We start from the raw sequence: 16459 nt of genomic DNA on the forward strand, positions 1-16459 counted from the left end.
TATCTTTTTCATTGCCGTCTGTTGTCACTAGGAGCCTCCATCAGTAGAGCCCTGTTTTCCTTGAACTTGCTTTTCCAACTAGCATGCCTACAGATTCTGTCTCGTCCTCATCAGTGCCCCTGGGCAGTCCCAGCTCCAGCTGGGCTTTGTCCTTCCTGATTTTGACACAAAGTACCTAACACTACTTTTATACTCCTGTTTGCTGCCCGTTTTTGGTTTTGACTCTTCTCCACTCCCTCTTGTGTGCTAGTTCACCAAGAAACTCCCCTTGCAGCCATGCAGACCTTCTCCTGAAACGCCCAGGCTTCCTGCATTACAAGATGGTTCGTTACCAGGCTCTCAGTAAGTCTCTCCCTAGAAACTCCCTTGGGCATCCTTCCCCTTCACAGCAGCTCCACGGGGGATCCTGCCTGGCAATGCCTGAACAAGACCCTGTTTGCTTCTCCAAAGCCCAGGGCCCCCACTCTGCTGCTCACCTCCCACCCCTTCCTTTCAACCCCAACCTCCAGCACGTCTTCTCAGACACATCACCTTCAACTGAGAGCCTTCTCCTTTGCAGCTACAACGGGTAAGGAGCTTTTAAAGTAATAAATGGAAGTAATGCACTTTCCAGTTTTGACTGGAATTATGGATATATAGTTTCAAGTTTCACATGAGGGCAAGAAAGCTGTAAACTGCTGTGAGTTCATTATATTTTCAGCTTCTGGAGAATACTTTTTAAATATGCCTGTAGTTGGAATTCACTGAGAGTCTTCAGAGGTAAGAAATTATGACTGTGCTGTGCAGATTCACTCCTTCTTCTGCACACATACTCCTTTATCTTTCCTCAGTGACAGTAGTTTTCAGAGAGGCTTACTACAAAGACCAGTCCCTGTAGTGTAAGAATAATTAAAAGGAATGAGATTTTTAGATGCAAAAGTTTCTACTTCACGTAACTTCTGCTGACTAAAGAAAAATGCAAAAAACAATCCAATACCCTTTACAAATTGTTATCAGAAATGTATATTTCAGTATGCTGTTGCCTGTATCCATTGCCTGCTCTCTTGCTACTTCTCATGAAGGGGATGCAGTTCTTGATGTAAGACACATGCCTTAGCCAAAATTCTTCCTTGTGCTTCTATTTCTGCCTATTTAAAGTGATGTCTGTCAAGTCATAGTGGTTTACTTAAGATAATACAATAGTTTTATCTACTTTTGATAATTTAAACTGCATAGAAGATGGTCTTTCTAACTATTGCCCACTTTTATTGGGCATCTGAACAGGACTCATGAATGAACGTGGACAAATTGCTTCAATTGCAGAAACAATTGTGTGCCAGTAGGAAGACATGAAAAAGATGTCTAATTACAATGCAGTTTAGAAGTGATTAATAAAAATATCAATAAAAATGAAATGAAATTCACCTGGACTTTGACAAGTTAGAGGAAAAATGCAATTGGACAATGGAGATCCAACAGATCATCCTACGTGAAGGTCTTGGGTTGGTCTGTATCATACAACAAATAGTTTGAGTTGTGGACTGGGATCAAGGCTAATTTGATTAGAGCTATATTTAAAAGTAGGGAACAAAGCTGGGAAAGGCTCATTTAATGACAATACAAATTCAAGACAAAAAAAAACAAACACTAAATTGTCAAAGATCTACAATTCAGAAAATACACTAAGTGACTGCAAAAAATGTTATGGATTTGATATAGTTCTTTGCATTATTTACAGAGAATCTGTAATACCTATTTTAACTTGGTAAAAATTACCAGATCTTTTTATCTTTTGATCTCTTTTATGTTAGCTAGCAAGGTCTTAAATTGTGTTCATAAACATTTACACACTGTATTTACTATGTTTGCTTAGTTATAACTCCTATATAATTCAAAGCTAGTGGAAGCGACATGTTCCATGAATTGCTGCTTTTCAGCGAGGAAGAAAACTGATGCTTAATTGTATATGAGAGTGATCTTTCACCTGTGGAATTAAGTTAAGTTAATGTTTGATTAACATCTGATGTTTACTCAAATTTTGAAATGTACAATGACTACCTAAATACATTTCTGTGAAGCATGTAAAATTATTTTATTTTTTTTTAGAATATATATTTCAGATTTCTTTGTTGATTGTTTATACATTATAAAACGAAGTATCTGATTTTTCTGTTCAGAGGTGGATTGTGTAATTTGTTGTAATTGGGCTGAAGTTAGTGGAGCTCAGCCTGAGGATCTATTTCATTCCTGATGAACAAGTTTTGTCAATAGAAACCTCCCCCTTTTGTGTTAAAATGTTCAGTATAATATTTTATACCCATTGATTTGAGGCTCAGCTACCTTTTTTCAAACACTGCTTGCTTCAAAAGTACTGATCTCATTTTAATCACCAGGAGACTTTTAGACTGTATCTATAGGCATATCCTGATTTATTGTGCTTTGAAGCAACCGCAGAAGCACCGTGACCAGTGTCGTGGTCTTTATGTTTGAGTACACCAAGTCACGTGGATGAATGAACATCCTGGTCTGTGGAAGTCAAGGAAGAATGAGAATTGATCATGAAAGTAAATGAAATCCTCATCTTTTGCAATGTTCTTTCCCTCTCTTTCAGCAGAAGCACTCAGAATTCAAATTCTGTTTCCCTACACTGTGCATGTTTGAAGTGTATCTGCAAGTCACTGATCTTTCAAAATGCATTTGGCTCTGTCACAGATTCATATGGTAAAAATTCCATAGTTTTGAAAGTGTACCTAAACCATGCTGACTTCTCTCCTCTTTTTATTATATCTATATCTTATTGACAGTGCTCGGAAAGGACAAGACACTAGACTTACTTGCTGTATGCAGAGAAGTTCCCCTGGAGCCTGCAGATGGTCTCACTGTGGGTGCAAGGCAGAGCTCTCCCTGCACATGCTGTACAGCTTGTGAATTTATGTCATGGACATACCTGGTCTATGTTTGAGAGGTTTGCATCCCCACTGTAGCTATGACTTCCCTTCAAGATGCTTTACTTTCTCATAGACAGGATGCTAGTTTAATCAAAAAAGTCAAACAAAACTGAATTCTCTACTGACTGCCATTCAATGCGGTATAATTATTATTCAATGATAACAAAACTTAATTAGTTTAATGCTATTTTGGGCATTCAATCAGAGCTGAAGTATCTTAGGATTTGGTATTCCATAACCTTGAGAACATATCAAACTGGAGAAGATCTGTTCCTGTCCATGCACAGTCTTCCTCTAAATGAATAGATGTACAGCTGGGGACAGAGTGCTCCTGTTCCTGGCAAAGTACACTGGTGCAGTTAAACAAAAATACTACAAATAACTGCAGGCAAATATCAATCACTTCAGCAGGTGGTGAAGAGAAATGTAAAAAATAAAAAGCGTTTCTATGGCTGCAGGGCAGACATTCTTTCCTTCCTCGGCAAGGCTTATCTACTCTTGCCTCTCCCAGCAAATGCTATGACTGTGTCACATCCTGTTAAAGCATGAAAAGCAAACAGAGCTTTTGCCTTTTCTTTGCCTAATAGTGCAGTTAATAACCTTTAGTTTAATCCCACAATCAAAAGTAATCCAAAATTCATCAAAATCTCACTTGTTCACCCCTTTTCCTCCCCCCAGTGATACCTGGCCACTAATATGCAAAACAATAAATAACAGAGCTCTTGTAATTCATGTCTCACAAGGTTTTGAATCTGGAGGAGAAGAACGTGTTGGGTGGTAAATAAGGATGGGCTCATTTATGGGAGACCTGGAGGAATAGCATGTATCACTCTTTTAATGAAACATTGATGAAAAAATATTCAGTTTAAATCAGGTGTGAAATAGGTTTGTGCTGCATTCCACCACTGTTTCTCCCACTGCTGAGCTCAGGAAAGCAGGGTGTGTAGGCAGTTCTGTGTTTGTACATGACTTAAAATGCCTGTGCCATCAGTAAATAACGCAGGACAAGGTGATGAGAGAAGTTGTCTCTTTCGCTGTGCTTTCACTTATTTTTGTGAAGACAACACCAATAGTGTCAGCCTGATCCAAGTCAAATAGCTTCAGCTGAATTTCAAAAGGTACCAAAAATGTGTGAGGCCAGTGGGAACTTGCCCCTAGGATGAAGCATTCTGGGAGTATAAAGAAAAATCACATATGGCATAGGATATTAGGGTAGAAGATCTGTGATTAGCATAATGTAGTCTTTTTCAGATATGTATTTTCACGTGGAGAAGAACTAGTATACTTTTTGCTTGCCAAATGCCAAATATAAAAGCAATCCATTATGATTCATCCTAAAAATTATTTTAACATTAGGCTGATATTATTCATTGAATGGCACTTCCTAGCTATGTAAGTACTTAAAAAGAAAGCTAGCAGATGCAGTTCAATCTTCACCAGACTGAGTTGCACTCTGGTCCTGCTCTTCAGCCAAGGGAACTTAAAAGATAGTTTAATTCCTGCAGATATTCTGCCCTTGGCTTCTCAGGCAGTTGGAGACAAACATAAACAGAAGCCATTTCACCAGGGCACATACAACAGGATTTTGTTGTTGTTGTTGTTGTTTTTAATATTCACAACTAAAAGATAGAAGTCCTTTAGAAATACCACTATGACTTTTGATTTCAAAACCATTTTTGGAACAGAACAATTTTCCTGTTGATATGTAGCTTCAAGACTGACACAATCAGCACATTTTATAGGAAGATTTCAAGCAACTGGAAAAAAAAAATCTCTATTATCATACTGCATCTAAGTTAATTAATCATTCAACAATCAGGGATAACTATAATTAGCTATACCTGCCACCTTTCTTCGGTTTTTGATGTAAGTGTTGCAACACTCTTTTTAGCTTCCCAGTCATGTTTTGTCTCTCGGAGGACACTAACTTATCCAATGAAGAGGAGTGATTGTCTTCAAGTGAATTTATATTGTCTGCAATAACACTTTGTTAGCACTCAATTTTATTCAGAAGTTATAAAGCACAAAGCATTACAAATGAGGCATTGGACTTCCAGGAGTGTTGGAAAGGAAAGGATAATTCTGAAGCTAGAGCAGGCAAAAACTGCTTTGGAGAACTGGATTTTACGTGTCTGACATGCAGTGTTTGAGTGATGCTAGGCCACTTGATTCAAAATGGCAGAACAGAGCAGGAACTCAGGAGACGCGTTGTGCAATAGATTTGGCTGTTTTGCTCAGGGCTTGTGATTCTGTGTCCCCTTAGCAGCACTCCCAGGAATAGACAGCTTTTGTTGCATAGATACAACCAGAAGATACAAAAAACAACACTGAAAAGCCAAGCCAAGCTTTTCAAAATTAGTTTATGCTTTTGACGATTTCTACTTTAATGTCTGTTAATGTGGCAAAATTAGCAGTTCTGCCAGCTTCTTCCTGCCTACATCCTGAGCAGACTTTAAGACTTTTCCATTACCTCTCTGCAGATTTACCTCTGAGATTTTCTGAGCCCTACATTGATCTATATTTATTGTAGCTCATGTATGAATAGCTGGTCAAACCTGTTAACAGCACCTGCTGAAAACCTGTGATAAGAGGCAAAAATGTGTTCCACAAAAGAAAACCAAGACATTATTGATTTTAATAGAAAGAACATGACACAGCATAAAGAAAGAAAAATGCTTTAAAATACAATGCTCTGGAGCAAGTGTTACCAGAATTTCAGTCATGGAAAGACAAACTGGGCATCAGGCTACGAAAGCAGAATACCCAAACTACCTGCAAAGAGCACCTTCCAGTCAGAGGGCCCAACATGGTGTCCCTGGGGTAGACAAAACCGCGCTAGGGACAGTTCCTGCACTGCTGGAGAGATGATGGCAAGAGGCTGGCTGCAGACTGGTACACACACAGCTCCTCTCTGTTCATCTCCCTGCCCTCACTGGCAGTGCTGTGGTCGCTGAGCTTCTGGCCCTGGCGGGGAGGAGAAGCTTCCTGGTCCCATCCCTCAGCTCCCCAGGGCTGCAGGGCTATGGGATGATGTAGTCATTCTCCTCTCAGACAGAAGCAGAGCATCGCTTTGCAACTGGTGACATGCCTCCTCTAGGATGTTTTTTTTTTCAGTGTGATATGAAGAGAGACTAGACCTAGGTGGGGCATGAAGAGTTTGAGAGGGACACAATGCTCTGGTGAGGTGACATTCCCAGCTCAGTGCTCGCAGGCACTGACTGTAGTCCCAGCACAGCTGGAGGAGCCAGCAGTTTAACTGCTACAGTGAACAAAACCATCTTGTTCTGTAAAGTACAGGCAAAATTTAACAGTTCATCATTTCCTTTTTAAAAGTTCAAGATCAAAAAATTCCCCAGGGTTCCTCTACCTGTCATAAAGAGGGATACACAAATACATCTGAAACCAGTTCCTGACTCTTGGGTGTAAGTACATAGCAAAGCTTTGTAGATTGTAAGTTGCCCTAGGTTTGGTACTTAAAGGTCTGTAAAGTATTCAAAGTAAAACCTAAGCAGGGATTGTTATGGTCTTGTCTTTTAGGTGCTGCTAAGTGCTCACTGTGTTAAATTCCCTGCTTCAAAATAACCTGTCAGCCTTTAGCACGTAAAGGATTTAACAAACATCTACTGGCAACCCCAGATCCATTACCTTTTCTAATTTCTTCCACATGCATAAAATATGATAATAGTACTACTTCAACTTAGAAGGATGTTATAAAGTTAAATTTATTAATGTTTGAAGTAGTTAAGATGGTACAATGAGAGTATCAAAGAAAAGCCATCATGGAAATTAATTAACCTGTCTTCAAGGCAGGGTTTGAAGAATGTACGGTAAATATGACATGAAAGGTTCCACTTTACATGATGAAAATGAAGACAAACACTGAAGAACTATACATTAATTAAACACCATCCTTTGCATTGAATGAGGCAGGAGTCTTGCAGAAAAAATACTCTGTGAAAGTGATTTAAAGATGGAATCATATTACACGCTACATACAATACTAAAGGGGAGCTTTTATTTTTGGAGCTTTAGTGTTTTCAATATATTTCCTTAAGTTTTGTTTAAAATCTATTTTCATCGCATGACTCCCAGGCTGAATACTAGTCAGGTTGTGAGCCAGCTCTCATGGGATATTACAGTGGTGGGAGAGTAGTTATTTTTCCATGGGATGTAGTATGCTTAAGGGCTTCACAACCACTTGGAAGCCAGCACAAGCCAGCTCACGCTCCCCAGGACATATTCTCCTGTGGTCCTGTCTGTCCTTCTCCACCCAGTCCCCAGCTCCTGCCCAAATATCCCAGCAGACACCTTCATATCCCTGTTTCCAGCTTCTGGCTACACTTCTCCATCTTTTCCTGTGCCTTTGTATCCCCCTTATCCATGCCCTGTTTCCCAGTTCCAGACCCTCTAGTTCCTTTCTCTCAAGCCCATGTAATTCATGCTGAGACCAGATGTTTCTTCCTGTGTGTTTGTCAGACACCAGTAGGGTGGAGACAAACTGAGATTACTGGAGAGTCTTCTTTCTTCTGGTGGCATTGCCAAAGAAGCCCCTGGAAAGTAGGAGGCATTACTACAATAAGACATGTAAGAACTTTGTTTTGTAACATGAACGTAACAGTACAATGTCATCCCTAGATGGGTAGAATCACTGTAAGGGAAACCCCAGGATAAAAGTCTAGCCTGAGAAACAGCTGGTGTGAAAATGTCAATTGAAATTGTCTAAATTTGGCAGAGTTATGAACAACAAAAATGAAGTCTGAAACCGATAAGGGAACATTAGGAATAGACAGTACTCTATGCACCAACAAAAACTAAATCTGCCTCGTTAAACATTCTATCGAGGTGTGCAAACCCAAACATGAAGGCAGTATTTGAATGTACAGATGAAAGGCAAATTGTTGACCAGCAAGCCTCCCAACAGTGTAATTTGCAATTAGTAAGAAACTTCAATTTACTTGGGAGACGCAGAAGGAAAACCAAAGCAAATGGGAAGGGAAGGGAAGGGAAGGGAAGGGAAGGGAAGGGAAGGGAAGGGAAGGGAAGGGAAGGGAAGGGAAGGGAAGGGAAGGGAAGGGAAGGGAAGGGAAGGGAAGGGAAAACTCTTCTTCCACCACCTTGTATTGATTTTGGTCTGAATATTCAGCTAATGAGAGAATGTAATGGGGACGACATTGCCAGGCAAAAAGAACAGAACAGAAAGACCAGGAATGGAAATTAGGAGGATTGAATAGGTCTTAAACATCAGTTTTGGTGAACTGGGATGGAAGGTGAGGCGGTCGTTGGCTGTAGCATCAGTTCTACCGAGGCTTTGGGGTGGTGGAGTGAGAGTAAGTGGAGCTACATGCCGAAGGCTCTGCACATCACCACATGCTGACAGGCATCCATCCCCACATCACCCAGAACCTGCCAAAACGAGATGGCTGGGCCAAAACGAGATGGTGGGACCAAAACGCATGTGTAAGCCGTGTGCTATAAGTTTGTTTTGTTTTGTTTTGTGCTTTGACCATTAGCGTGTAAATATTTAAGGGAAAGCAAAGGGCGTTTCTCCCCTTTCCCTTCTCCTCCAGACCCGACCCCAAACCGGCGCTCGGCAGCCCCGAACAAAGGGACGGCGGCGGCCGCCCCCCCCCCCCCTCCGGGGCAGAGGACCCCCCGTAGCCCCCCACAGCCCGGCCGCAGCCGCGGGGGCCGGGCCCGGTGCCGGCGGGGCGGGGCGGGGCGGCGGCAGCACCTGGCGGGCCGGGAGCCGAGCGGGGCAGCCGGCAGCCGCGGCCCCGCTCCTCCCCGCTCGGCGTCAGGTGCCGCGGGGCGGGCAGTGCGCCTGTGCGGCGGCGGCGGCCGCCGAGGAGCGGAGCGGGGCCGGTGGGGAACCGGCGGTGGCGAGAGCGAGAAGATGGCGGAGCCGGGGGCCGCGCGCGGCTCCCCGAGGGCGGCAGGGGGGCGCCAGCGCGGCCGGGACGGGACGGGACGAGGTGAGGTGGGACGGGACGGGACGGGACGGGATGGCGGCGCCCCAGCCTCCACCGGCAGCCGTCCCGTCCCCGTCCCGCCTCGCCCTCGGGCGAGGGTCGCTGCCCGCCCAGCAGGTGCCTGCCGGCGCGGCGCTGAGGGGCGGCCCCGGCCGCCATCTCGGGGAGGCGAAGCCCCCGTGGCGGTGGCGGCGGCTCCCGGTGCGAGAGGCGGCCGGCAGGGAGGCGTTGTGCCCGCACGGGTCGGGCTCGGGGCTGCAGCGAATTCCCCGACCGGCGGCGGTGCCGGCAGGCAGGCAGGGAGGCAGAGCGGGTTTGCCCCGCAGCGGAGCGGGGCTGGTTGGTGAGCCTCGGTCTGCGCGGTGCCTGGGCCTGCCTGCGCGGGTTGGCCGAGCTGGGAGGGAAACTGGTTAAGCTGGTATGGAGCCCGAGCCTTCCTGGAGCCCCAGGTGAGGTGCCTCCTCACCGCTCCTCGCGCAAGTCGGGGTGAGGAGGGGGACATGGCGTGGGGGCAGAGATCCCTGGCAGCAGGAGGTGGTGGTGGTGGGGCCACCGGCCGCAGCCTTCGTGCTTCGCCTCCCTGGTGGCCACCATGGCTTGCGCTTCGCCTGACCTGTCCCCAGTCCGACCCGTGAGGTGAGTGGGGATTAAGGAATTGGCTTCTCGTTGTACTTTTACCTTAATCGCCTGATACGGGGCCATTGCTTTGTGGCGAGCAATTCATCTGTAGCACGGGCATTAAAAGAACTAATTTCCTTTTTGTCCTAGGCTACTGTAACTTCTGAAAGTAGCTTTACAGTTGCTTCGGGGGATATGTATTATTCTCCCAAACTTAGGGAGTGGGAAAGTGAATCCAAGCCTTTGGATTCACCCCGAGGTCACACTGTCAGCAGCCAGGGACGGAGCCAGGAGCACCTCCATTTTTTCTGCCCCTCGCCCTCCTCCTGTGCTTGGCAGCCACAGCTCCTGCTGTAATCTGTTGCAGCTGAGTAGTCGTGCACTTGTAGCTCTCGGGTCTCTGGTTCCCCATGTCTCACGTGGAAGAGAAACAACTAATGCTGAGAATTCATATTTCTGATTTCTTCCCCCGCTCTGAAACGTAAGAAAGTCCGCCCAGTATTCACGTGCGCTGTTAGCGGAGGTTTTTCTTCTGGTGTTTTCCTATTTTGTACCATTTAACTTCAGAGATGAATGTTGCAAAAGAGCTTCACTCATTATGGAGACCGTTTTTCACGAGACTGAGAATCAATAGAAAATGCAGCACGCGGTGTAATTAAAGATGGTATCAAATGGGGCACGTGCTGTAGGACAGGCACGGGCAGATGTCATCGTGAGTGGCCAGGCGTCGGCATTTGAGCACCAGTGCCTGAGCACCGCAGTGTGGAGTGCTCTCAGCCAAATGTGTTGTTTTGTTTGAGTAAGCTAGTAGAAGATAACACACAGTGTGCTGAGAGAAGGTTGTGGATGTGTGCATGGTATGTTTTACAGACAGCAGTGTGGATGGGGTTTGCATCTGTTGCAGCAGAGAACAAGACATTTTTCTGGAACCCAATTTAACCAATTCTGTGTCAATGGGAACAGCTACTAACACAAATCGCTGGGAGGGAGCACAGAGCTCGTCCTCTCTTAATTGACACATTTGTGTGTACGTCAGCTCCTGGAGTCCTCCTCCAGTTCACAGGGACAGGGAGGGTCCTACCTCTGTATCCCAAAATAAAATGCTGCTCCCAGCGGGGTGCTGCCCTGTGACAGGTGGCGGCAGCCTGCGTCCCCCTTCCCAAACTGGGAGGTTCTCTGGCAGCATCCAAGTTTTGCTCCCTAGGGCCCTCCAGTGCTGAGGATGCTGCTGGGATGGCAGTGAAAGTGAGGCGCCAGATTTAGCCGTCCATCACTTCAGGCTCTGCCAAGATCGAGCTGAACAAACAAGCCTGCAGTACGGGAGGCTGTTTGCATCTCTTGGCTGCTAGGGAAGAGATCTGTTCAGTGGTATATAATGCTGCAAAAAGGAGCAAAATTCTGGGGCTCAAGCAATTAATAGTTGTGGAGTTCAACTGTTTCCCTTTGCTGAAAATCTAAGCCCATGCAGCAAACAGAGATGCAACATCTTCTCAGGCTGCAGCAGGAATCTTTTTGTAAGGGAAAGCGCTGGGTGACCAAAATGTAGGCGTTATTGCTGCTACCATCTGTAGTAATGGTAATGACTAAATAGCATTTGAAGGACAAGCTGCTCAGTATTGGATCACTCATCTTCCCTTTTGCTACCTAGTTAAATTTGCTTAATGTATGTTCTGAGAGATTGAAATACTGAACACTTTGGATTTCAGACCAAATGTATTCTCTTCTTATTATTGAAAAGTATTCTCTTCTTATTATTGAAAAATTTGGTCGGCTCTAAGAGGGTTTAAGAAAAAATTGCATGTTAAATCAACTTAGACTGCATATCATAAAAAAAAAAACATTTCGGTGAAAGGAATACATACATGTATTTCTTTCAAAATACTGTGTTTTTTTTTCCTTTTTGTTAGCAGTGCTTTTCCAACTGATTTCCCTAAGTCATTAGTATATTCTTGTTGCATTACATTGTTTTCTTTCACGTGGATGTTTAAGGTTGTTTACCCCCAGGTTTAATTGATGTGCTGCTCTCCATGGGATGTTACCATTTGCAAGTATTGATTTTAGTTCAAAGGAATTGAATACTCTGCATGCTTTCAAGGTATTGTTTAATTTTTTAAATAGCATCTTTCTGGCTTTGCCTCTGTTCCAAAAAAAAAAATAAAAATAAAAAAAGAGGTCAGAGCCTTTTCCAACTAAGTTTTGTTAAATTGTAAGAGAAAAACAACTTACCTTGGAATTACAAGACTGGAGAAGTAAAAGGAAGGTGTATTGATGTCTTGAAATGTGCATGGTAGGAAGGTGAAACACCCAAAAATTTCAGAATGCTTGCAAGATGCTCTTGTGTAGTGCCACATACCTCCCTGTGCTTTGGTGGCTGGCGTATCCATTGCAGTAGAAATGCATCAGGGATGCTTTTTTTGTATGAAGTAGTCATTTCTAGGTATGCTAATTGAGGGAGCGTATACATATTTCATGCAAATGAAACTATATATCCTGCGTGTTGGTATTGTATGAAGATTTATGAAGTAAAGCTTTTTTGCCTCTCATGAATAAATAAAATACAATTATAACTTTCTTAGTTATTGGTCTTCTAATATGTGTGGAGAAAAACCAGCAGGGGAAATGCTTTTACTATCTTACTCTTATCTGTCGTTCATTGCCTCATGCATTTTAAGGCTACAGAAAAGTAAGAGCAAGTCTTTTAATTCTGGATGGTTCTTATAGGGTTCAGACAATAATAAAAAGTATTGTTTGCATGGCACTTCTATAAATGAATGGATTTTACAACATGGGGAAAGGAATACAGCTGATCAGGAAACTAACGCAAATTGTTGGAATGCGAGCTGCATTGAGTAATGACCTACTCAAGTCATCTCCTCCCTGTTTACCATCTTCCTCCTTTAGCTGGCTCTCACAGTTGTTCTCAGCCTGGTAACTTCAGGTTTTGTGAGGTTTGTGCATCTTCTAGGTCTTGTGAAAGGTCCCGGTATTAAACAATTCATCTCTGTGTCCTGTGGTACTGTGACTTGGGTCAGTAAGTCTGTTAAATACAGTTGTTTGTGTTGCACACCCAAGCTTAATTTTCCTGTGAATCTCTCGTACTGGCTGAGAGAAAAATACGAGTAGCGCTTCTAAATAATGCTGTAACTAGTTACAGTTATTGCAGTCATAAAAAACCAAAGTTCTTGCAGTAGGGCAGCAGATTATTTTTTTAAACCTACACAGTTGATGAGGTGTAGGTAATTTCTGAGTTGCTTTGCTGTAATTGACTTGTTTGGTATTTCTGTCACAACTTGTTATATTACCCCTGTATTTCCTGTGATTGAAAGTAGTGCGTGTAAGAGTATGTTGTGTGTTATTTTTCCTACTGGTGTTCAGACAGCTTAGCGGGTGACAGTGCTACGTAAGTCATTTAGTGGTCTGCTTATCAAATTGATGGAAAAGGTGACATGGAATCTGGACTAATCAAAGATTTATTTACCACACGATGTTACCCTGGACTGACTTTAGATAGCGAAAGGTCTTTGTAACAATCTCCTGTGCTTTATTTCCTTAATGATGAACAATGCTGATGTGCGGGGGTGTAAAGACGGCGGGGTAAGTGGTTTTCACACAGTGGAAATCCATCTTACCATTAAGCTGTAAGAAGAAAGGAAAGAAAAGCAAGGTTGCTGTTTTATTATTTTAAATACTGTAACACACCTGACAGGCTTTGTGCCTGTCATTCAAATAATCCACAATTTTTGTCTTTGTGTTGTGAAACTGTCAAGATCCTAAAACCTGAGCACCCAGCGCTCTGTCTGCCGGTCGGAGGGAGTGTTGTAAGGATCCGAGCAAAGCACTTCTTGTCCCTGTTAAATGGTAATCAAAATGTTTCAGATAGACTTGCTTTTGAGTCGTATTTTGTGTTCTGTGCATGTATGTGCATAACGCATACACATTTCTGGCTTTCTGCAGGTGTAGAGAAGTAATATATTAGAATGCCTGGTGGTCACGTCTTAGTTTTCCTCTGTTTTTTTCCTCTAACTCTTAAATGAATGATCCACTTTTCCTGAACTATGTAATATTTATCTCCTCCGTGATATGAAATCTTGTAAAGTAAGTGCTTGGTTTCATTTACTGTATTGTTTGCACGTGTCACGTGTGCTTACTGAACGCCACATCAACCTGTGTGGAAGTGTTTGGACTAAACACTGGGACATCGGTTTCTGGTTTGCCCCCGAGCACCTGGAGGCTTCCTTGTGAGTATGTGTTGGCTCTTCCCTGCCCAACAGGACGCTGATCCGCCTTGCGGAGTTACGGTGCTGCAGTCAAACGTTGGCTTCGTGGTGATCGATAAAGCGTTTCTGTGACCTTTGTATTAGCTTCGGTTGCACAACGGGCGGGCTCACCTTTACGTTCTGCTGTCTCGACGAGAGCAACGCGAGCACTTCTCCATGTGCCAAAGTTTCTCCTTTCGCTGCTTGAGGGTTATTTTGTTGGTAAGGGTGCCGCTAGCAAACATCTCCTGCTGATGTCTTCGCTTTGGTTAAATTAATTCCTTTACAATATGGAAAATGCAGCTTTTTGTATGCCAGTGTTATGCATACGTGCTCCGATCAATTGGCATCATTTAAAAGCTGTAGTGTTGAGCTGAATTTCTTGTAATGATTCAACAGAAGAGATTGTTTATTCTGCAGCATAGTATTTACCTCTTTTGAACTTTTTTTTTCTATTGCAAGTGTAAATACATGTTTGGAGCTGTCTTAGGCATTCAGATCTTTTTTTTCAGTGTGCTGGAAACCTGTAAATGCTCTTTTCTCTGCGCATTGAGTACAGAAATAGGTGAAACTGTTCAAACTTTTGAAGTCAGCCCCTTTACTGATAATTCCATGTTTTGTAAAGTCATCCCTTGTGTTTGCATTTGCCTTCCAAGAGGCAAATACACATTAACCTGGTTTTGTATAATGGGCTTCTTAGTCTGAGGCACTTTCTGAGCTGGTCCTCCACATCAGAGCTCTCTGCACGTTGCCTCCATGTGCACACCAATGCATCTGTTTGTGTGAACAGAGGAATGGATTTTATGTCCCATAACCTCAGCACCATCATGGATCCAGTGTTCAACAACCATTTTAGAAAGAGAATATATGGAGCTTCATAAATCTACTTACCTTTGTTTGTTGAAAGGTTTCTTTTGTAAATTCCTCTTTCCTTACATCGACCTGCATTCTAGAACCCCATTTTATTTATTAATCTTTTATACCTGAGGTCTTGGTGGGACAGGTTAGGAAGTGTTGAACAAAAATATATGGGAAGCATGTATCAGTTTGTGGATACCTCTGTAAAAGCACCTTAGAAATCTTCAAGAAAATGATAGTAACATTAGTATACCTGATTGTTTCGTCTGTTGCGATGCCAGATGCTGGAGGGCATGTTGTGGTTTTGTTTCAATTAGGTAGGATCTGGAAGTATGCCTTGCTTGGTTCAATCCATACGAATTATCAAATTACTTGTCTCATGCCGAGCAGAAGCTAGCAGAGCTATTCTTTATTTCAGCAAAGCACTCATTGAAATGTTTCTAGCTTGCAATTAATTTGGGTTGTAGGCGTGGTGGAATACTGCGCTTCTTAATGCGGCTTTGATCATAAAAGAGAGAGACAAATTTTGCTGATGGCTGTGCAGCATGCCTGGGTTTGCTGGCTACAGAAGGAGCGTCGAAGTGGTCTTCCCCTGCCCAGGCAGGGAGAGCACTGCTACCTCGTGGCTTCAGCAGAAAACCAAGCATGCTCTAGTGTCAACACACTTGCCTCGATTATTTAATTAGAATAAACTCTCGATATTCAATTATTCTGTAAGTAAGGTAAACCTCAGGTCACAAAAACTGCAATCGTGTTTCCTTTTGTCCCAGGAAGGGAAACAAGATGATGTTGCAGCACTTATCCCCACATCATCTCTGTGATTTCTACATACTTGAAGCAAGGGCTTTTAATTTCCCTTCCTGCGGTCCTCTCCTCCTCCCTACCCACATTGCTCTCGTCCTTGTTTGTGTGGAGCCTGGCATTCGCCTCTGCATGTGTGCAGGCAGAAACCTCGGGGAGAGGACTGGAAACGTGTTGTTGGGGTTCTTGAGATGTTGATTAAAAAAAAGATAGGCCAACTACTGTTTCCAAAATAAATGGTAGGTTGACTGGTTCTCCTTTAACCGTCCTAAAGGGGAGTGGGAGTAGGGCCTTACTTTTATTCTTAATTTCTTGACTTTAAGTATTGTGCTTCAGCCAGCGGGCATCTTTTACCTTACCCTTAATGGTCTATTAATAGATGGAAGTATTTCCATTATGCTTCTTGGGTTTAGTAAGACTAAGTGCTGTGGTTACAAGTAAACAGGGCAATTTTCAGCAGTCGTAGGAAGCGGTGTAATGGTGCAGTGAAATAAATGGATGACCTTCCCTTGACTTAAGTGGCTGCGGACCTGGTTCTGAAAGAGGACGCTGGCCTACAGGGTCTCAGGGTTGTGGCTCTCAGAGGCCAGGTTATGGCACTGAGTGAAAATGTCTGAGTGATGCACAGGGGAGATGCTGTTTAGAGAAAGCATTTTGCAGAGAGGACAGATTTTATGACACAAGTTATAGAACCGAACGAAAGCGAAACAGAAATGCCTCATGTAATCTCTGCAGTTATTTACAAATAACAGGAAGAGTTTGTTTTTTCATGATACCTTTTGGAATCAAAGGGCAGGTTTGCATTTCCCCTCGTGGTATGTTTTCCCTGTATTATGATCCCCCCCTTGCCCCAAGGTACTCTCTTTTCTTACACCACAGTCGCTGACTATCTCCAGGCTTCCTTTAAGTAAGTCTCATATTGCTGAAGGGTGTCTCAAAAAGAATAGGCAGCCTGTCTTTGAATCCTAATGTATTTAGTCTGTGATGAAGTTGCCTAAATGATGTGTGAGTGGAGCTGAAAGTCACGTTA

The 16459-nt window shown here is 43.4% G+C and overlaps 1 protein-coding gene across 7 annotated transcripts in view; it reads left to right on the forward strand.

Annotated features, from left to right (window-relative positions):
- Positions 1-8670: 8670 nt before the first annotated feature.
- Positions 8671-16459, forward strand: part of MAP7D2 (MAP7 domain containing 2) — a 78091-nt gene continuing 70302 nt past the window's right edge. For 6 of the 7 annotated variants that reach the window (XM_040532180.1, XM_040532188.1, XM_040532170.1 and 3 more), the window contains exon 1: positions 8672-8863. In XM_040532180.1, coding sequence (XP_040388114.1) covers positions 8821-8863 — 43 coding nt within the window. In that variant the 5' untranslated portion in view covers positions 8672-8820. Of the gene's footprint in view, positions 8864-16459 lie in introns of all 7 variants that reach the window. The other variant, XM_040532164.1, reaches the window with a different exon arrangement.

The sequence above is a fragment of the Cygnus olor genome, chromosome 1 (assembly GCF_009769625.2).
Source record: "Cygnus olor isolate bCygOlo1 chromosome 1, bCygOlo1.pri.v2, whole genome shotgun sequence".
Taxonomy (NCBI): domain Eukaryota; kingdom Metazoa; phylum Chordata; class Aves; order Anseriformes; family Anatidae; genus Cygnus; species Cygnus olor.